The 21,968-nt window shown below is 50.3% G+C and overlaps 2 protein-coding genes across 3 annotated transcripts; one reads left to right on the top strand and one right to left on the bottom strand.

Annotated features, from left to right (window-relative positions):
• Positions 1 to 1,912: 1,912 nt before the first annotated feature.
• Positions 1,913 to 18,079, bottom strand: NSDHL (NAD(P) dependent steroid dehydrogenase-like). 2 transcript variants are annotated; one of them, XM_047764093.1, is made up of 9 exons: positions 17,954 to 18,079; positions 14,312 to 14,447; positions 13,387 to 13,501; positions 11,675 to 11,833; positions 7,968 to 8,114; positions 5,755 to 5,883; positions 4,119 to 4,261; positions 3,030 to 3,132; positions 1,913 to 2,332 (listed from the first exon to the last, which is right to left on the bottom strand). In XM_047764093.1, the coding sequence occupies exons 3-9, from the start codon at positions 13,456 to 13,458 to the stop codon at positions 2,000 to 2,002; spliced, it is 1,086 nt and encodes a 361-aa protein (XP_047620049.1). In that variant the 5' UTR covers positions 13,459 to 13,501; positions 14,312 to 14,447; positions 17,954 to 18,079; the 3' UTR covers positions 1,913 to 1,999. The 2 variants fall into 2 exon arrangements, with proteins under 2 accessions (XP_047620049.1, XP_047620050.1); XM_047764094.1 differs by lacking the exon at positions 14,312 to 14,447 and having other exon boundaries at positions 17,954 to 18,072.
• Positions 18,080 to 18,239: 160 nt separating this feature from the next.
• On the top strand, positions 18,240 to 21,724 carry CETN2 (centrin 2). Its single transcript, XM_047764105.1, has 5 exons — positions 18,240 to 18,344; positions 19,250 to 19,408; positions 19,664 to 19,792; positions 20,527 to 20,664; positions 21,114 to 21,724. Exons 1-5 carry the CDS (start codon positions 18,246 to 18,248, stop codon positions 21,201 to 21,203), a joined length of 615 nt encoding a protein of 204 aa, XP_047620061.1. The 5' UTR covers positions 18,240 to 18,245; the 3' UTR covers positions 21,204 to 21,724.
• The last annotated feature ends 244 nt before the right edge of the window (positions 21,725 to 21,968 follow it).

Below are 21,968 nucleotides of genomic sequence, written 5' to 3'. Positions count from 1 at the left end.
GCTGGCTTCTCTGTTCCCCATTCCTCGAGCCGTTTCCTTTTGCAGCAGCTGTTACGCTAGGATTCCAGGCCAGGCAGGTGTTATCCATGCTTCCTGAGCTGACCTTTCTGCACACCACACGGGGCCATAGGAGGGAGAGGACACGACAGGCGAGGTGACTGGGACAATCTGAGCAAGTCCGGCTGTAGCAGAGCAGGTGGGAAGCCCAGGGAGGAAGCTGGAAAGGTGTGCTGGGCACAGGCTGTTATGGGCTGGCAGCAGAACACGTTTAGGAGAAAAACGGGACCCACTGCAGTGTTTCCAGCACGAGAGGCAGGATCTGGTCAGGCACAGAATGTGGATCAGAGGAGGTGGACAGATCAGCACGGCTCTCCTGGTAAACCCGCCCCAGGTGCAGATGGGCGGGGCCGGGTACCATACGGTCCCCAGGGATGGGGAGAGGACGGAAACGAGATCTCTTCAGGAAACACGCAGAGCTGGCAGATAACTGCTTTCTATCAGATGGATGTGCCACAGGGGAGAGGCTCAGGCCAGGGTGACATTTTAGGGACATGCATGCTACAAGGCTATGGCAAGCAGACAAAACTCAAATAGCAAACCAAAAGCTCCACAAGACTATTGCAACAAAACAAAACAACAAGGCAGGAAAGGAACAGAGCCACACCCGAGGCATGTGGAGGGTCCCAGGCTAGGGGTCGAATTGGAGCTCCAGCTGCCGGCCTGCACCACAGCCACAGCAATGCGGGATCCGAGCCACGTGTGCAACCTACACGAGAGTTCACAGCAATGCCAGATCCTCAACCCACTGAGCAAGGCCAGGGATCGAACCTGCCTCCTCATGGATACGAGTCGGGTTTGTGGCCGCTAAGCCACAAGGGGAACTCCCCATACATAGATCCCCTTTCTCCCATTATCTTCCATCATGGTCTATCCCAAGAGCAGCCTGAGTTTCTTGATTTTTGCCCTCCGTTGGCTTGACTGTCAAGCGTTTCCCATGCCTACAGGAAAAAGTGCAGCCCACCTCGTCAGCTGGACCCCAAGAGAGGCTGGCTGCTTCTGTACCTCAGTGAATCCGAGAACGAGAGCACGGTGCTCGTGAAACTATGACAAGCCAGTGCCCGTGAACCTGACCTTTTACCTTGAAACGCCACGCAGGGGTGTTCGCACCTCCTCACTTTATCCATCCCTTGAAATCCAACCCAATGCTGTCACTTCCTCCACTTAGCTTGGCCCCCAGGGGGAGGTGACGTTCACATCCCACAAGCTGCTCAGCATGGCCAGTAACTTCACTTTATTCCAGGCTGCCTCGCACGAAGGCAGAGGAGAAAAACAGAAGTCTCTCAGAAACCAGGTTCTGCGAGCAGGACGCCAGAAAACACAACGCTGACTCATTCTATGCACTAAGAGTTTTGGAATCTGGCCCTTTCTGCACCCTCTCTCCTCCCCGGCCCTTTCCGTGGCTTAACATCAACCAGCCCGATGCCCCACAAGGGGCAAGGACACAGGGCTTGGCCGATACAGGGCGAGGTGTCCACGAAGGAACGTTTTTTGAAAGAGGAATGCAGGCGGCCACAGCCGCTGTACCGACAGCGAACACGTCTTTGCCTCCTGGGCACCTGGGGAGCTTTCTAGTTTCAGCTTTTAAAACGTCTTGCTCTCAACCGAGTCTATCAGAAATGGACATCGGAGGCCTCACCATGTGTCTGCAGCCTCCGCTCTTCTCTAGGGGGCTTGGCCTCTCTGGCTCCTCGAGTCGTTCGCATGGAGAGAAACCTAGCGCCCCCTCCTCCAAGACAAAACGCCCTGTTTCTCGCCTGCAGCTTCCGTGACTGGCTCCAGAGGCGGCGGGGAGGGGGAGAGAACACACAGGAGCAGAATACGAGGCCGGAAGAGACCTACGCTCAGAAGCAGCTCAGTGGAAGCGGGTTCGTTTATTGGTCCCCAGAGCAGAGAGCTACGGACTGGGGAGCGGGCCGAAGGGCCCAGGCTCCGGGGAGCCTCACTGGGCCTTGCGCAGGTGGCGAAAGCTCTGCACGGTCCTTTCCACGGCGTCGTCCATGGCGACCAGGGGCTGGTAGCCCAGCAGCTTTTTGGCCTTCTCGCAGCTGTAGTAGTGGAACGTGCCGGCCAGCGCCACCCGCATGGGCGTGAACGTGGGCTGCAGCTGAATGACGGGGCTCATGACCACCACGAAGAGGGACACCAGCAGGGCCAGGTAGTAGGCCACCCAGTAGGGGATGTGGTACTTGGGGGCCTCGTAATTGAGGCCTGTCAAAATGCGGGACAGGAATGTCCAGAAGGGGACAGGTTCGTCATTGGTGATGTGGAAGGCCTGCAGAAACAATGAGACGTCACAAACTGTCCCCCAGTGGGACGGGTGAGCGGGCCCTGCCTGCAACTTGGAGCGCAGCCACAACCAATATTTTGAGAAACCAGTGGCCGCTCCCCGCCTGCCCGCGCCAGTTTTCTTTGCAGGGCAGCCCCGAAGTGGGCGGGTAAGAAGCCCACAAATCTGCAAACGTAAGCCAGTGGCTGCTCTGCCGGTTGGATGTGCAGCTCCAGGCTGCTTTAAGGGGTCGTGGGGAGGTGAGGAAAGTTTCAGCTATGGGCCAGGATTTTACGTGAAGCTTAGCCTGTACCCGGGAAGGTATGTTTTTTAAGCCTGGCAAAGTATCTTATCTTCAGATGCAAGGAACGGGCCATATGACATTTCTCAAAGTGCTGTGTTTGGTCTAAACTAAAAGCCATGCCCAGCCCCCAGCCCCGCCACAAGGAAAGTTATGAGTTAGAAAACGGCAGAGGTCCAGGACAAGAAAAATGAGGCCCAAAGCGGGGCGATCTGAGGGAGGAGCGAGAAACAAGGAAGTGGGGGCCCGAGAAACGGGAGAGCCGACTTGCTCTGTGCGAGGGACTCGGCTGCTGCCCAGGACACAGGATTTGCCAGGGAGAAGAAGGGCAAAGGCAGGTGAACACAAAGCGGCGGGAGGGGCGGGCCGGCTGTCGCGAGCAGGTGGAAGCAGGTGCCTTACCTTCCCACCCAAGCCTGTGTCTCTGGAGAGGCGCTCTGCGGCCAGGATGTGTCCGTGGACCACATTCTCCACAAAAGTGAAGTCCACCAGGTTCTTCCCGTTCCTGCGGGCACACAACGAATGAGTCTCTTGCATGTGGACCCAGGGCTGTGACCCGCATTGGCAAGGCCAGACCCTGGCACAACTCAGCATTAGTACCTGCTGAAGACGTGCAGGAGGCCAGGGCTCCTGGGGACCTTGGGGGAAGTGGGCAATTTAAGGGCCACCCAGTGAACCTGGAAGCCCGACGCCCTGCCTGCCCCATCGGGGCCTGGTTAACACCAGTGTCGGCTGCTCTGGGCTCCAATTTGGGCAGCGGCCCTTGGCCTCCCTCCAGGGCACTCCAGGCTGAGGCGTTGCTCTGGCCTCAGATTTTTCTACTATCTCTTTCTAATCTCACAGGAGGGAGGCTGAGTGAGAGGCAGGCAAGGTGCCAAGGCACAGGGACGAGGAGCGACAGCCACACTCTTGCCACCTGCTCAGGCCCCTCTCCTGCACTGCCTGGGGGAGGAGCAGGAACAAGGGGAGCCGGGGGCCTGGCCCTTAACCCTGGGCCAGTCGTCTTCCCTCCGGAGCCTGTTTCCAGCCTGGGAGGGCGTATGGGGTGGAAGAGTGTCCTGCCGAACTCCTGTCTCCCTTGAACTTGTGACTATGACCTTATCTGGATATAAGGTCCCTGCGGATGTAATCAGTTAAGACGACGTCACACTAGAGTAGGGTGGCCTTAAGCCCAATGACCGGTGTCCTTGTTAAGAGGAAGGAAATGTGGATGAAGACAAAGGCAGAGACGCAAGTGGCATGCCTACGAGCCGAGGGACGCCGAGGGCTGGTGGCAACCACCTGAGGCTGGGAGAGAGGATGGAAGGGACTCGGACACCTGGCCTCCTGCACTGGCAGTGAATCCATTTCTGTTGTTTTCATCCTCACTTGTTGTGGGGGCCCCAGGAAATAAACCGAGGGCAGTAGTAAGTAAGAACAGATCCGCGGGTGACCGACCCTTGTTATGGTGGCGTCGGGGGCACAGAGAAGAGCGGCCGGGGGCCAACTCACCCGATCACAAACTTCATCTTGCCTTTCCTGGCCGCTTCAATGAGAACGGGGACCAACTGGGGGTCTCTTGGGCCAAAAATGCCATGAGGGCGGATGGCTGTGGTTAAGAAATTCTTGTCAGGATCGTTGGCGCCCAGAACTGCCTATGGGAGAGCAGAAGGAGTGTGTCGGCTGCAGGCAGGTCCCAGAGTGGCACAGACGCCACCAACGCCCTGGGCTGAAGACTCGCATCAGCGCCCTGTATGATTCAGCCAAGTCCCCAACCCAAGACCATAATCTGAAAAGACAGCAGAGAGAGCTGGGTCCAAACCAGTAAGATCCAATAGAAAGGCCTGGATTTGGCTTTAAATGCAGTGCGTTGTAGATGAAATCCTAAGTTTCTAGTTAATGAGTTTGCCACCAAACAGGCTCCTGACTTAGGCTCCATGTGCCCAGCAGTCCTAGGAAGGGACTCTGACCAACCCAAGTGGGCCAGGAAGAAGGGGCCAAGAAGGGGTGGGTCTGGGAGAACTATGACAGCGGCTCAGTGGCTAGGTGGCTAAAGACAGAGGCCAACGCGGTCAACCCGGATAGTGCCTCGTACCTAGACTCGAGGGAGCTGCTCATGAGGAAGAGAGAAAAGCTGTGTTTTCTGTGGCTTAATGGGAAAACTAGACTTAAGCGCTTCAACTACAGAGAAAACAGGTTTTGTCTCAAAAGGAACAAAACATCCCAAGGATTTGTTACGTTGCTGCTAAAGATGGGGTCGCAACTGAGTAAACTTGTGTGGTGTAGGCAGAGGTTGAATGCAGGCCCTGGGTTCAGCCACCTACCGGCTCTAACTTGGTGACAAAATAATAGTACCTGGCTTATGGTTACTATGAAGTTTAAATGAGGCACTTCCTGTGACATACACAGAGCACTGTCTGGCCACGTTAAGCTATTCTGTTGTTGTTGTTGTTATTATTATTATTGTCTTTTTAGGGCCACACCCTTGGCATATGGAGGTTCCCAGGCTAGGGGGTCCAATCGGAGCTACAGCTGCTGGCCTACACCACAGCCACAGCCATGCGGGATCCGAGCCACATCTGCGACCTACACCACAGCTCACGGTAACGCCAGATCCTTAAACCCACTGAGCGAGGCCGGGGATCAAACCCACATCCTCATGGATGCTAGCCTAGCCGGATTCACTTCCACTGCACCACAAGGGGAACTCCTGATATTATTTTTTCTCTTACTATCTTTAAAACTGAATTTCATTCACAGATTTTACTTCCCCAGTTAGGTCCCTAGGCTTCAGAATACTAACTTCATTGTTTCTTTTTTTTTTTGTCTTTTTGCCTTTTCTTGAGCTGCTCCCGTGGCATGTGGAGGTTCCCAGGCTAGGGGTCGAATCGGGGCTGTAGCCCCCAGCCTCCGCCAGAGCCACAGCCATGCAGGGTCCGAGCTGCATCTGTGACCTACACCACAGCTCAGGGCAACGCCGGATCGTTAACCCACTGAGCCAGGGCAGGGATCGAAGCGCAACCTCATGGTTCCTAGTCGGATTCGTTAACCACTGCGCCACGACGGGAACTCCCTAACTTCATATTCATAAACATTCTCTCCAGAGTTGAAATCCTGCAGACGTTCCTGGAACTCATCTGCCACTTACCTTCTCCTGTAAGATCTTGGTCTCTGTGTAGTAGTCGATGGGTTTCATGGCATAAGGGAGGTCCTCGGTTCCATTCTTGATGTCGACGCCCTCAAAGATGACACTGGCACTGCTGGTTAAAATGAGCTTCTGGCAGAGGAGAAAGGAAGGTTACGAAATATCAGTCATGGGACTGGTATTCTAGTGGTTAGGATTTGGTCCTTTCACTGCTGTGGCCAGGGTTCAGTCTCACATCAAGGTGCCGCAAACTGCAGCCAAAGGGGAAAGAAAAGAGTCGGGCTGACCATGACCACCACAGTGGTCGCCCAGGGGAGAGAATCAAGTGGTCCAAAGGCATGTGCTCCTGGCTGGCAACCGCAAGGCCCTAGACAGATCCTTCGCCACGCTGCCTTCGCTTTTCCGGCCTTCTGAAAATAACGCAAAGATCCCCCGCTTCTGCAGCTGTGTGGGCTAGAGACACCTTCTGAACTATGGGAGTGAATCTCCATGCGGGAAGGACGGCCCACAAACCTTGTGGGAGATGCGTGTCTGAAAAAGACCCCTGGGGATTGTGACAGCCACCTTGGAGAAATGCTATGTGAAAGGAAGATGCCTTCTTCTGAGTGTCCCCAGATCCAGCCTTCTGGTTAAGGGCAGCCCATCCTACACTGAACACCATGGCCTTGAGCCTTGACTCATATCTTCATCACTTTTATTCAATATGGCCAGCATGGTAGGATAAGGCCAAGAACCGAGTATAATGACTGCATAGAAGCAGCAAAACTATCATTCTTTCCACATGTTAGAAATGTCTACATACAACACATTAAGAATATACCGGAAATATTCGAGTTCAGCAAAGCTGCTGAATACACAACCAATATACGAAATTAACTGTGCTGTGCTCCTAGGCATTAGCAAGTGAATATGTAACATGAATCACCCGCAGAGAAGTACACAGGAAAACATTTCACAAAAGCTGTATAAAACCTTTAGAGTGTATGCAACTCTATCAAAAGACATTCAAGACAGAGAGAAGCAAATTTATCTCTGTCTTTATGGATAGGAAGACACAATATTGGAAAGATGTCAGTTCTCTCCCAAATTCCATTTAAGTTCGATGGGGTTACAATGACAACTGTAACAGGCTTTATCAAGTAACTCGATGATCTGGTTCTAAACTGTGTATGGACAAATATAGGGCTAAGAAGAGCCAAGCAAATTCGGAACAACGTGGTGAGGGGGTGACTTGTCCTAAGGCAGAACAACACAGACCCGAAAAGCGATGAAAGCAGAAGCTGGAGCAGATATGTGTTCACCCATATTCAAAGCAGCCTGATTCACAACAGTCAAAAAGTGAAAACAACCCCGGTGGCCACGAACACACTGCTACTGACACCTGGCACGGCAGGGATGGACCTGGAAGACCTCACGCTAAGTAAGCCAGACACAAAGGGACCAATGTGTATGATGCCACTTCTAAGAGGTCCCCAGAGGACTCCAACTCATAGTGAGGGGACTGGGGGAGGAGGGAGTGGGCTGTTGGTGTTTAATTGGTACAGACTTCACCTTAGGATGATGAAAAAATTCTAGTAGATGGATGGTGGTGGTGGTGGTGGTTGTGCAACAATGTGAATGGACTGCATGCCACTGACCGACAGGTCTATATAACCACAATTAAAAAAAAACGCAAGCAGTTTATACATTTTGTGGCTCTCTAACCAAAGACTAATAAGCCTTAGGGTCCTCGATGGTCTACTCAGATGCACTTAGAACATTATAGCTCGAATTGCCTCAGGAGCTCCTGGGGCTTAATTTTTCTTTTTTTGTTTTTTTTTTTTGTCTTTTTGCTATTTCTTTGGGCTGCTCCTGCGGCATATGGAGGTTCCCAGGCTAGGGGTTGAATCGGAGCTGCAGCCACCGGCCTTACGGCCTAGGTCCGAGCCACAGCAATGCGGGATCCGAGCCGCGTCTGCAACCTACACCACAGCTCACGGCAACGCCGGATCGTTAACCCACTGAGCAAGGCCAGGGGCCGAACCGGCAACCTCATGGTTCCTAGTCGGATTCGTTAACCACTGCGCCATGATGGGAACTCCAGCTCCTGGGGCTTAATTTCTAGGTTCTTCACAACACTTTTGGAGGCGAGCCTGGCTGGGTCCAGAAGAGAACGAGAAGAGCCCTGGCCTCCACACACCTGGACAGGGCATCGCTCCCTCCAGCTTTCCCCTTACCTGAACCCCAGCCTCTCTGCAAGTTTCAATGACGTTCTTGGTGCCAGTGTAATTCACTCTATAAAAGAGCTCCTTGTTGTTACTCGATGGCGCAGGTGACGCACAGTGGAAAACTGTGCTTACACCTTTTAGAGCTGGGTACAGATCCTGGAAAAGCAAACAAAGATAAAAAAATCACTCGTGCTTTAGACAAGTCAACAGCCTCCTCACATTCCGGCTCTCCAATCTGTGGCATGAGGTGTGCTGCCCTTTTCTAATTCTATAAGCAACACACAGGCACATCCTCATCGTAAAAGATTCCAACACCACAGAAGTACATGGGACAGAAACCACATAGTCCCTTTGATTGCCCCATCCCCATAACCTGGTCCCCACTCAAGACTTGTTTGGGGCATGACAGATGCCTGTGGGATCCAGAGAGCAGCAACGTCTGTGCCCCATGGGCAGGGGTTGGCACAATTCCTTCCTACGAAACTAGACACAAAACAGCAACCTGAGAGGGATTAAAGACACGGATGTTTAATTTACTGCTACGGGGAAGCAGAGCGCTTGAGAAAAGTGGTTGATTGCAGATGTGGGGCAGGAAACAGACAAGATGAGCCAGGGACACCTTGTCACACCTGAAAGTCAGTCCTGTATAAAGGGCTCAAGACCCAACTTGATGAGGCTCCAACTGGCCAAAGAAAGAAGGGACATTTTGATCACTGGTAAGAATAAGAATTCCTTTTGCAAAGTAGAAAATAAAGGGAAAGAGTCAAAACACTGAATCTGCACAAGGTACAAAGATTTGAGCTAAAAAACAGAGAGCATGTCACCATTCTGTGAAACCTGAATTAGGTAGGGAGATCTAAGAATGATCAACAGACGCTAATATCACCAAAAGCAGAACAAAGACAACCATGAGTTAATTATGTAAAATGATCACATGTAAGAAATGTAAGAGATAGAGCGATCTTTTTAATTTTTTTTTTTTAATGGCCACACCTGAATCACATGGAAGTTCCCTGGTTAGAGATAGAGTCTGGGCCTCCGCAGTGAGCAGGGCCACTGCAGTAGGATTCTTTTTTTTTTTTTGTCTTTTGTCTTTTTAGGGCCGCACCTGCGGCATATGGAGGTTCCCAGGCTAGGGGTCGAATCAGAGCTACAGCTGCCGGCCTACACCACAGCCACAGCAACACGGGATCCGAGCCGCGTCTGCGACCTACACCACAGCTCACGGCAACGCTGGATACTTAACCCAGTGAGCAAGGCCAGGAATCGAACTCGCATCCTCATGGATCCTAGTCAGGTTTGTTAACCACTGAGCCATGATGAACACTCCTGCAGTCGGATTCTTAACCCACTGTGCTACACACAGCAGGAACTCCAGAGATAGGACACTTGTAACCAGTAATAAGTCTCTTTCCATGTTTCCCCAACTGTCTCAATGATGTCCTTTAAAGCCAATTTTATGTCTGGACCCAGGATCCAATCACGGATCACACATTGTATTTAGCCTCCATATCTCTTCCATCTCTTTGAATCTTATTCTTGGTGATGTTGATTCAATCTTTTGGTTAAGGTGACGGCTGCCAGATTCTGTGGGTTGCAAAATGGTGACATTCTAACATATTTTTATGTTTTGGGTTGGCATTCCTCTGTAATATAGACTTCCTCCTTCTTCCACTCCAATTTTTCATTTCTTTTCTTTTTCTTTTTCTTTTTTTTGTTGTTGTTGTTGCTATTTCTTGGGCTGCTCCCGCGGCATATGGAGGTTCCCAGGCTAGGGGTCCAATCGGAGCTGTAGCCACCGGCCTACGCCAGAGCCACAGCCACGAGGGATCCGAGCCGCGTCTGCAACCTACACCCCAGCTCACGGCCACGCCGGATCGTTAACCCACTGAGCAAGGGCAGGGACCGAACCCGCAACCTCATGGTTCCTACTCGGATTCGTTAACCACTGCGCCACGACGGGAACTTCTTTTTCTTTTTTTGCTTTTTAGGGCCGCACCTGTGGCATATGGAGGTTCCCAGGCTAGGGGTGGAATTGGAGCTGCAGCTGCCAGCCTACACCACAGCCACAGCAACCTGGGATCCAGGCCATGTCAGCGACCTACACCACAGCTCACCACAGCTCACGGCAATGCCAGATCCTTAACCCACTGAGTGAGGCCAGGGATCGAACCTGCCTCCTCATGGATACCAGTCGGGTTCGATACTGGTGAGCCACAATGGGAACTCCTAATTTCTCTTTTCAGTAATTTTATGGATGCGTGGATTCTTGTTGAATTCACTTCATTACAACCCACTACTATCTTTTGTGAGGTTCGAAATGTCCCAAATTTGGTCAGTGGAGACTTCATATTGATTCTTTTGTCCTTTTGACATGTTCTCATGAGTTTTTGACTGCTTTCTTAATTTCTTCCTTAAGAAAATGTCCCCGGCTCACCGTGTGCCTCTGCCCCAGAGTCCTAAGCAGGCTTATGGCTATTGAGACACCAGAGAGAAAAAAACCAAACCAGGACCAGATCTGGCCTTAGCCCACCAGAAATAAAATACAAGGCACAGATGTGACTTTAAATTTTGTAGTAGCCACATTAAAAAAAGTAAAAAGGTGAAAAATTATTTATTTATTGACTTTTTTTTTTTAGGATTGCACTTGCGGCATATGGAGGTTCTCAGGCTAGGGGTCAAATCACAGCTACAGCTGCTGGCCTACGCCAGAGCCACAACAACGCTAAATCCGAGCCACGTCTGCGACCTAAACCACAGCTCAGGGCGATGCCAGATCCTTAACCCACTGAGCGAGACCAGGGATCGAACCCGCAACCTCATGGTTCCTAGTTGGATTCGTCTCCACTGTGCCACGATGGGAACTCTGAACATAATTTTAATGTGGAGAGATTTGGCAACATTATATGATGCCACTCATAGGAATGGTGGCCAAGGGCCAGGGAGAGGGGAGTGGGGAGGGGGAGGGCAGGAGTGGAAACGGGCACTGAGCGCCTGGGGTTTTCTTTTAAGGGTGATGACAACGTTCTGGCACTGGATCATGGTGATGGTTGCACTGCTTTGTGAAGATACTAAAAACCACTGAATTGTGCACTTTAAAAATGTGAAATGTGTGGAATGTGAGTTATCTCTCAATTTAACCCCCTCCCCCGACACTAGCAACTGCACTTTTGGATACATACTCTGGAGCAGCCGCTGGCACACCACGGCCCATGGACAACTTTTTGTAAACAAAGATTTAGGAGGTCCCGTCGTGGCTCGGAGGGTAACGAACCCGACTAGGATCCATGAGGATGCGGGTTCGATCCCTGGCCTCGCTCAGTGGGTTAAGGATCTGGCGTTGCTGTGGCTGTGGTGTAGGCTGGTGGCTACAGCTCCAATTCGACCCCTAGCCTGGGAACCTCCATATGCCACGAGTGCGGCCGTAGAAAAGGCAAAAAAAAAAAAGATAAATAAAGTTTTACTGGTACATAGGCCATATCCACTCCTTTCTGTACTGGCCACAGTTGCTTTCGAACTACCAGGGCAGAGTCGGGTAGCAGTGACTGAGATGACAGCTACTCATTCTCAGGAGTCACAATGTGGGTGTGTGCAATTTCTCAAAGCAAAAAGCTTTTTTTGGGGGAATGGCCACTTGGCTGGCCTTTGAACAGGGGAAGTCTGGTGGTTTCCATTCAGGGGCCTGGGGGAATGGCCAAGGCTGGATGGCCCGTTACCTGTTGGTTGCAGAGGTCACCAAGAAAGAACTGCACGCGGGGATTGTCGAACCCTTGCCGTTTATCAAATACGTTGACGGCATAGCCTCTCTCCAGCAGCTGTTCCACCATGTGCTGGCCCAGGAACCCAGAGCCGCCGATCACCGTGCACTTCCTGTCCTGTGGAAAGAGAGGAACGGTGGCGGCACGGGTGTGGTGAGAACCAGGAGCTTTTAGGAGCCTGGACTCACATGTCATGAGCCACTGTGATGGAGAGTCAGTCTCTTGGTTTGAAACTCTGCTGGAATCAGGTTGGAAACTTTATGTAATTCTGGTGTTCTACCACCAATGGCAACCTTTTCTCCTGGGATCAGTAAAAAGGGAAGAGACAGCAAATGATACTGACACAGCCTTTGGTTAGACTGGATGACCTGACACATACTGTGTGTTTAGTGAAAGGAAAAAGAGACATGTCTGAAATAAATTACATCGCTCATGATCAAAAGTGGACATTTTAAAATCAAAAGCAAACGAACAGAAGTGATACCTTCTTGCTCCCAACAGCTGATCCCTGGGCACTTCTAAGGCAAACAAACAAACAAACAAACACCATCACCACCACCCCCCGCCCCAAACCCCAGACAAACCACACACAGGAACCAAAAGCCAAAACAAATTCAATTGACAGTGTGCACTCAAAACATCCGAAAGAAGAAAGCAGAGTTTCCGTACTTGCAGAAGAAAGCCAGCTCCCTTTGCTCCCCAAGCACTACAGAGCTGGGCTGTGTGGCTCTGGGCTTGTCACCTAGCCCCTTCCTGCCCTAGTCCATTCAGCTAAGAGCATGCTGTCGTGTGATGGGATCTCCTGGTGGGACAGCAGTGAGGACTGGGGAGCTGTAAATTAGCCAGACCCAGGGCTTTGTTTTCCCTCCCCTGAGCTCTGAGGAAGCGGAAACATTCAGTCAAAATGAACTAGGGGTTGGAGTTCTCATCGTGGCGCAGTGGTTAACGAACTCGACTAGCATCCATGAGGACGCAGGTTCGATCCCTGGCCTCGCTCAGTGGGTTCAGGATCTGGTGTCGCCCTGAGCTGTGGTGCAGGTCACAGACTTGCCTTGGATCTGGTGTTCCTGTGGCTGTGGCGTAGGCCGGCAGCTGCAGCTCTGATCCGATCCCCAGCTGGGAACCTCCACATGCTGCAGCAGGTGTGGCCCTAAAAAGAAAACAAAAACAAAAACAAAAACAAACCAAGGTGATCTGGTGACTCGTGGGAGCCTTCTGGAGACTTTAATTTGCTAACATGTGATGGAAACACACTTTACCTTGGCCTGCTTTCATTTCTGAATGTTAGCATTCATCAAAAGTGAATGGAATCAAGCCTTTGCTAACCCTCAGGGGGTTCCCATGACTGCAGATGTGTGACGGGCCAGGGTACACCAGCCAAGGAGCCAAACGCCCATCCTGAAGCTGGGCCCAGCCCAAACTGCAGAATCATTGATGCTGTTTTAAACTACTGCATTCTGACAGTGTTTGCTACATACCAGTAAGTAACAGACACCATACATTAAGATCTATGTCTTATATAAAGAAACAATACTCAACATTAATGGATTTAATACATGGACCAGAGACAATTTTTAACCCATAGCTATAAATCCACATCTTGCTGGCATGTATGTGCTCAACCTTCCCCTTACCTGGTTTTGGTTAACCTTTTTTGGGTTAGTACTCACTTTTGGAATGTCTTCTGTCAAATGTGTCTGGGTGACCTGGTCTTTTATTGGCTCGACAGCTGCTTGTTCCATTTTAGCTCTAAATATGGCCCCGTTTGCAATCAACTTCACTCTCCTTAAAGACATTTAGACAGACATGGACATTGTGTAAATGGAAACATCTTTTAGCTGTCAGTGTACTGTGCTGAGTTTTCGCAAAGGCTAAGCCATAGCTGTGGCCGCTGGACGAAGCACTCAGTGAACACGCCTGTGACGCAGCTGCTCGCAGAGAAGGGCCTGGCTGGGTCCGAAACTTACTGTATATTTGGACTAGAGGCAGAAGGGAAGCCACTTAAACCACCTCATTCGTCAGTTGCAACAAAAAGAACATCTGGCGCAGCAGCTTTTCCCACGGCACCTGGGTGCCTCAGGATGCTCTCTGTTTCTGGCGCCACGGGAACATGCACAGGCCCTTGATGTTGGACCTCTGGCCTCTGCAACTGTGCGAAAATAAGTCTCTACCTTTTAAGCCGCATACTTTGTGGTCATTTGTCACAGTAGCCAGAAGAAATCAAAACAGCATTCTTTGCAGCCCTGAATCCAATGAGCACGGCTGCCAATACTGCAGCTCCCCTGTACTACAAGAAAGCAAGAAGCCCTGTGGCCTGTTCCCCTCTCTTGATCTTCGGGGAAGGCCTAGGAGGTGAAAGGTAACCTGTCCTGCCCCTTGGAGCCATACCTTTCAAACAATGCACATGCAATCTTCAGCAAAGCAGCTTCTTGTAAAAACAAAAACAAAATCAAAGCTCATTTGTTTGGAGTTATACACAAATTGTTCTAAAGTTCCTAAATTGGGTATGTCTCTAAATGAAAACCAGTATGTATGCCCTTTAGACACACTGGGTCTTGGTCTAAGGCTAAAAAGAATCTAGGAAAGAAGACCCACCTTCTGCTGGTGAAACCCAGTGCCTGGCTCAACTTCTGGGCAGCGGGGAGGAGGGCTGGGGCAGGATTAGATAAAGGGAGAAGGGAGTGAGCTCATCGCCTCCTCCCTGCTGCAGAAAGTCTCTGGACGCCGAGTACTGGGGACAGAAAGGACAAGAGAGTCTGTATATTTCAAACCAGATAGAGAGGCAAATGTTCTCTCCTTTGGAAACATGGGAGGCCAGGCTCGACATCCCTCGAGGCCTCGCTCATCCGTCACCTCTGCGAAACCTCCTCCTCCTCAGCTGCTTCCTCAGCACTGGTGTCCGTCCCCGTTCTACCAGCACGGAGGTCTAGGCTTTTTCCCCCCACATCTGTCTTGGCCCAGTAGGCTGTGAGCCCCTGGAGGTCCAGGGCAGACGTGCAATGGAGCACGGTCTCAAATGTGCTGCCGCGGCCAGTCTGAGGCCTCATCTGCAGAGTGGCAATCCCTCCTGGTGACCTCAGAGTTGTTGCAGGGCTGAAACACGCCTCAGGGGTAAGAGGGAAGTGGCAGCAAATAAATGAGCAGCCTGGCGGGCAGCTCCCTCATGTATACGGCCACTGTCGGACAGGCCCTGCATAAGGCACAGCGCCACCCGCCAGGAAGCCCAGCATCTACTGTGGGAGGCAGGCTCAGCAGAGGGTCGCCAAAGTGCCTCGGAGTGCTGATGCGGGTAAACCCAGGCGGGGCGGGGATCTCTAAGTGGAGTTCTAAGGCCCCAGAAGCATGAGTCAACCAGAGAGGGCAGTATCCAGAAAGACATTACGAGGCCAGGAGCGGGACGCACAAAGTGATGGCACAGAACCAGCATGTAACAAACCCGACTTCGTATCCATGAGGATGCGGGTTCGGTCCCTCACCTTGCTCAGGGGGTTAAGGATCCGGTGTTGCTGTGAGCTGTGGTGTGGGTCACAGACACAGCTCTGATTGGACCCCTATCCTGGGAACTTCCACAAGCCTGGAGTGCGGCCCTAAAAAGAAAAAAAAAAAAAAAAAGATGGGGGAGCAAAGTTGAGAACACGCAGGGGCTGTGTGTCAGGGTAAGGAGTTACTTTAGGAGGAGATGGAGGCGGCTCTGGACAGTGCAAGCAGGGGGTGTGTAAGATCAGAAAGATCACTACAATCTTGCTGAGTGTCACGTGTTTTTATACATGAGCACAATAGTTCCTTGGCATCTGTGGGGTACTGGTTCCAGGAGCCCCTGTAGACACCCAAATCCATGGAACTCAAAATGGATTATATATTTGTATATAACCCACGCACCTCCTCATGTATATTTTTAATCATCTTTAGATTACTTATGATGCCTAATACAACGTCAGTGCTATGTCACTGCCCTGTAAATAGTTTTGCCTATGCAGCAGATTTGAGTTTTGCTTTGAAAGTTTCTGGAATTTTTTTAAAAAAATATTTTTGATCCACGGATAGTTGAATCCATGGATGTGGAACTTGCAGATATGAGGGGCCGACTGAATATTACCCCATTAAGACCCCAAAAGCAGGAATTCCCATTGTGACTCAGCAGTAACGAATCTGACTAGTATCAATAATGAAGTAGGTTCGATCCCTGACCTTGCTCAGTGGGTTAAGGCTCCAGCGTTGCCGTGAGCTGTGGTGTAGGTCGCAGATGTGGCTCGGATCTAGTGTTGCTGTGGCTGTGGTGCAGGCCAGCAGCTACATCTCCGATTGGACCCCTAGCCTGAGAACTTCCATATGCTGTGGGTGCGGCCCTAAAAAGAAAAAAAATTCTGAAAGCATCCAGTATGAAGAAAATACTGTATAAAGAAAATACAGTACGAAGAAAATACTCATTCAACAGATAAGAAACCGAAGATCAGAGAGGTCAAAGGACTTGGCCCAAAGTCACTTGTGGTCGCTCCTTCTACTCTGTCGCCCTGTAGACTCGCTGGGAAATAGGGTGTAGAAGGACACAAAGAGAGAAGGACTAGTAGGGGCAAAACTACTAGTGCAGGAGGCTCAGATGCCAGGCTGAGTCTGGACTTTGGTCTGTAGTCATGGCGAACCTCTGAAGGTTTACAAGCACGGAGGTGACCTGATGAGAACTGCTCAGTAGGAAGATTACCCTGATGAAGCAGCGTGGACTAGACAAGCGAGAAGCGGGAAAAAGGGGGGCTACTCACCAGTTGTTCAACCAAGATTTAGTGAGGACCTAATATGTACCCTTCACTGATCAAGGTCCTGGAATGCCAGCAGTGAACAAAACAAAGATGCCTGCACCCATATGGCTTCCCTTCTAGTGGATGGGCAAAGAAGAACAAAATAAATAAGGATACAGTTATAAGTACTAGGGGATAAAAACAGAGAAAGGTGCAGGGTTTGGGTGTCCTGGGAGATGCAGGGCTAAATAGGATGCTTAGGGTGGCTCACTGAGAAGGTGACAGTGGAGCAAAGACCTGGAAGAAGGAAACAAGTAGAACAAACAGGCAGAAGAGATGGTTGGAACAAAAGTTTGAAGGCAGGAGTGTGTCCGTGCATTTGAGTCCATCAAGGAAGCTAGTGTCCTGGGGCTGGAGGGAGCCAGGGGAGAGGAGGAAGCATGTTGGGATGGGCCTTGCAGAGCATGGTGAGAGCTCTGGCTTGTACCCACAGGGAGGCTGCTGCTGAAGGCCTGAAGTGGGACAGGAGCAACAGAGGTGGAAAAGAGAAAAGAAACAGCCTTTAAGGAGGAAGCTGATAGAAAGTGGAGGCTAGTTAGTGGGGCCGGGGCAGGAAGAGTTGAATAGGACCAAAAGGTTTTGGACTCGGCTTGTGCTCAAAGAGGAAGAGGGTAAAGGGCAGAAGTTCAGCAAACATTTTCGCTTAATGAATGTCAATAAATCTAAGGCTTTTTTCAGCCTGAGAAACTTATGCTCTGTCCCCTGCTTCCCAAGATACTGTGCCAATGCCCAGAGGTGAAGCAGGTAAGGGCTGAGAGGCAAGAAGTGCCCTTACACAGGACTGGCTAAGGAGGGCAGACCTTGGACTTCGAGGTCCACTGTTCCAGCTCCCTTTCATCTGTTACCCTGGCACACGCCCCCCTGTAGTTCTCTGAGCAGGCCTCACCCTTCCAAAACGGCTCTGTGACTTTGCTCATGAAGTGTCCCCACCTGGAATGCTCCTCACTATCCGCCTTGAGCGTCTGGTTGTCAAAATGAGTATATTTTGATGATCTGTCCCCTTTATGCTCACTCAAATCTCCTTCACTCCCTTCAAAGGCCGTTCCTAGGCCCCCAGCTCATCTTCCCGAGCTGCTTTTAGCCAGGTGAGAACTAAAGTGATCCTATCTTGTTATCTATTTGGGGTGGGACGGACACGCCCAAAGAAAGAGCCTCAGGTGGATGAATTCAGCTTCTAAGTCCCAGACGTCCGAACTTCTGTGATAACGCCCGGCCTCTGCCTTCCCTTCTCCGTCTCAGTTGCCCCGTAAATACATCCTCTGCTCCAACACGCAAGGTCACGGTCTTCTCTGGCCCCTCTGACCCTAACTCAGTCTTAGTCCAGACCAGAAAGTCCCCGACCGGGTGAGGGCTTGTTACCTTTTCGAGCCCCGCGAAAGGCCCCACCCAATTCCTTGCCTTTCCAGTCCTATCGCCAACCCAAGAGCGAGGAAGCAACCCTTACCTGTCGGTAGGTGCCTCCCTAGCCGGCCTCAGCGCATCGGTAGCCTGCAGCCTCAGAGCTCCAGGCGCCAGCAGCCACCCGTTTCTCCCTACCCTTATGAGGCTACTATCAGCCGAGGCGCCTCCACCAAAGGGATTGGTGCTGGCTCGGCCAATCAGCGCTCGCGGTGTAATCCTGCCCAATAAGGCCAGGCCGCGCCACAATGCCCTGCGCCCTGCGTCAGGCCTCCGTCGGGTTAGTCCCACCCACTCCAGCACTGTGCCAATGGGGAGCTGCAGCCATCTGTCCTCCAATGGGGCGCAAGGCCGCGCGCAGGGGGCGGTGGGAAGGGCGCCGAGTCGGTGTGTACGTCCGTTGCCGTAACAACGGGAAGCGGAGTCCATCGGCGATGGTGAGTGCTTGTTACCCTTTCGAACCCTGTGTCCAGAAGCTGAGCCCTTCACAGGCCTTGGCCTGGCCCCGCCGTCTCTCCTGCGCGGTTCTCGGCTTTGGCGCACTCTTTCCTCTGAGCGCTTCCCGGAAGGGTAGGGTAGAGATCCTGGCCGCCCTGCTGGGCCTGCGATTAGCCGCTGCGTCCCATTCAAGCCACAGCTGGCCCCTACCCGTCCTTCGGGCTCTCCTGGCTCCTTCGGTGACCATCTCTGGTCAAAACAGACTCGGGTTCTTCGCACACCCCGACCGCTTTCAGACTCTGGCCTCCTGGCCGCCTCTACCAAAGTTTCCACCCAGAGCCTAGGGGAAGTTTATTGTGTTTGATTGTTAATGTGCATTTAAAATGTTAAATATTGGGACTTCGGAAACGCTTTGACCTTCTTGGGGAAGGCTCAGATGTGCCGAGGGGATTGAGTTTTATTATTCGATATTGACAGAATATACATCTTAACTTAGTATTTGGCCAAATTAGAAGTAATCAGAAAATCTTATAACTTAGAGCCAAGCAGAGTAGCGTTCTAAGGACATTTTTAGAATTAGGGTCCCAAATTCAGAGAGAGCTGATTATCTGTACATTTATCCAGAGTCAGCTCCTTGGCTAGCTCTCTTTTTAGATGATTTCAAATAAGAGATATCCAAAAGAACAAGGGATCTCCTTCTAGAAACAGTAGTAAAGAAGAGGGAGGGATAGAGGTGCAGAGAAAGAGTATTTGCTCTTTTCACTAAACGCTGTTGTTTCTCCTGTTAGTTTTGGAATTCGTTGGTATAAACTATTTTAAAAGTAGATAGGATTGTAACATATTTATGTAAAATATGTACCCTATTACATAATACCGTGCTTCTCTGTTTGTGAAACATATAAAGGCCTCTAACTTTAAGAAGACAAACGTGGCATCTGCTGCCCAGCGAAAAAGGATGAGCCCTAAACCAGAGCTTACTGAAGAGCAGAAACAGGAAATCCGAGAAGCTTTTGATCTCTTTGATGCTGATGGAACTGGGACAATAGATGTTAAAGAACTTAAGGCAAGCCCTGTACATTCCTGCTCTGCTGCCTTGACTTTTCTCTGCCTCTTTCTCTTCTGTGCTGTTTTTCTGTCTTTATTTACCTCGAGTATTATTAAACAAAGTTGAGTGCAAATATCAATTTGCTTAATGTTATAGTGTTTCCTAATTATTTTAACATGATTGTGTCAGATACTGGCTTAATGCTCTCAGTGCTGTCATTTTTTGCTCCTGGGTTTAGATGTACATATTGAGATGATCCTGTTTTCATTGCAGGTGGCAATGAGGGCACTGGGCTTTGAACCCAAGAAAGAAGAGATCAAGAAAATGATAAGTGAAATCGATAAGGAAGGGACAGGAAAAATGAACTTCAGTGACTTTTTAACTGTGATGACTCAGAAAATGGTAGGTTAGCTAAGACGATGGGTGTATTTTCCACCAATAATGGTGGACAGATTTGAGTCTAGATATGAGAGTGTCTTTCCACCCATTCGTCCCTTTCTCTTTCATTGGCCTCCTGGCTCCTCCTCAGCGTGGCTCATGTACATTCTACTGGCCCGTGGAAAAGTCGCTCCATCAGTGCTTCAGCTGTGCTTCCCAAGGCACAGGTCTCTTCCCACTCTAATAATCCTGTTGCTTTGAAATCATCTAATCCCACCCATATTTTTCTTCAGGGACCAAGTTAAGAGTTCAGGAAGCTTTTCCTCTTTTCCTCTGTCAGAGTACCTGGGATTCTAGTAACTCTTGGTGCTCTCATAAGTGAAATCGCCTTCTCTTTCCTCCCTGCTCCCCTCTGCCCCCAAGAGGATCCCAGCTTAAGCAGTGGAATTTCCTCTAAACTTAATCCCATCATCTGCTGCTGTATTTTAAAAAGCAGTCTACTTTTCTCTTCCGTTTGTATAGAAAATGTTTTAAGTGCAAGCCTTTATATTTCCTTCTTAGCCTCTGGGATTGTACTAATTTCATGTTTGTCCCCTCTCTCTACGCTGGTTGATTTTTGATCTTCTGTGACCCAGCACCAGTGTCATGAGGCCATGTGGTGCTGTTGTGGCAGGGCAGAGGGGATGGTGCTAGGGTTGTGGGACACAGATAATTATGAGTCTCTTTACTCATGTGTTTTTTATGTTCTACTTGTTAAGTCTGAGAAGGATACCAAAGAAGAAATCCTGAAAGCTTTCAAGCTCTTCGATGACGATGAAACTGGGAAGATATCGTTCAAGAATCTAAAACGCGTGGCCAAGGAGTTGGGCGAGAACCTCACTGACGAGGAGCTGCAGGTTTGTGATGTGTCAGCCTGGAGCCCTGTGTGGCTTTTCCGTGTTGTGTTTTCTCTAATGCTTTGGAGGAAAACTAGCATTCTCTTGTCCCTCTGGTGACCATTTAATTTCCTTTTCGATAGTGTGGCAAACCTATGGGCGCTGCTGCCTCACGGATAGTTTTACTTACTATTTTAGGTTTTAGGAGTCTCCCTAGTCAGGATGATCTTCGAGCTCAGGTGATGCATGTGTGGCAAAGGATGGCTGGGCTTTCAAATAACTTTTCGGGAGGCAAGCTATTATAAGAAGCAGCATCTTGTAGTGTGTGTGTGTGTGTGTGTGTGTGTGTGTGTGTGTGTGTGTGTGCGGGGGACTACAATTGTCTATTCAGGTAGCATTATAAAAGCCTATTATTTCGTCACATTTTTGTTTCATTTATGAATTCATCTAACTTGACTCCTGCCGTGCAGGAAATGATTGATGAAGCTGACCGCGACGGGGACGGAGAAGTCAACGAGCAAGAGTTCCTGCGCATCATGAAGAAGACCAGTCTCTATTAAGCTCGGTCTCTTTCCTACCGCAAGCACCTGGAACTAGACTGAGTGCCTGCCATTGTGTGAAACCTGGTTTTTGAGAACATAAATTACTTCTCCCCCACTGACCTCTCTGTCTAACTTCAGTGACGGCGTCGAATCCATTTTAGACTTTCGAAAGTATTCTTTGACATTACAGTCCTTTGTAAGGTGACCTGCGGATGGCATGTTAGAGGGGAAAAAAGGGTCTTCAGGCTTTTGCCCACCTGCCATTCTGCCTTGTGTCACTTAACTCCTGTCATGCATTCCCACATTTATGCCACCCGCCGCAGAACAACTTCTTAACAAGCACATGTTGTACCTGTGTCCCCACGAGCAAGGGACATCTCTTTGATGGTTCCAGTTGTCATTGACACCTGAGTGCAGCTTTCTCTTTTATAAAATCCAGTGAACTCTCACGTGCACTTGGGGGGGTGTGTGTGTGTGTGTGTGCGCGCACGTGTGTGTGCTGTTTGTTTTGTCCTAAAATAAAGCCTTTCTTATTTTGAGCTCTTGTTCTCTAAGGATGAGTTCTTTGGCCTTGACTAAGAGTTCAGCTTCTAAATCTTTTGGTTCAAGGCGGCCTGGTACATCCCAAACGCCTTGCCAGCCGGCGGGCAGAAAACAAAACCATCTTTCCCTACTGACGTGAATTGTTTTCTGCCTTGGGAACCCGCCAGTTCGTAAAACTAGTTGACCATCTCTCATCAGCCTAAATGATGCCCCCAAAATAGTGTTGGCAAAGCATGTAGC

This window comes from Phacochoerus africanus, chromosome X (assembly GCF_016906955.1).
Source record: "Phacochoerus africanus isolate WHEZ1 chromosome X, ROS_Pafr_v1, whole genome shotgun sequence".
In the NCBI taxonomy this organism is placed as follows: domain Eukaryota; kingdom Metazoa; phylum Chordata; class Mammalia; order Artiodactyla; family Suidae; genus Phacochoerus; species Phacochoerus africanus.
Note: the sequence above shows the minus strand (reverse complement) of the source record. Positions and strands in the feature narration are given on the sequence as shown.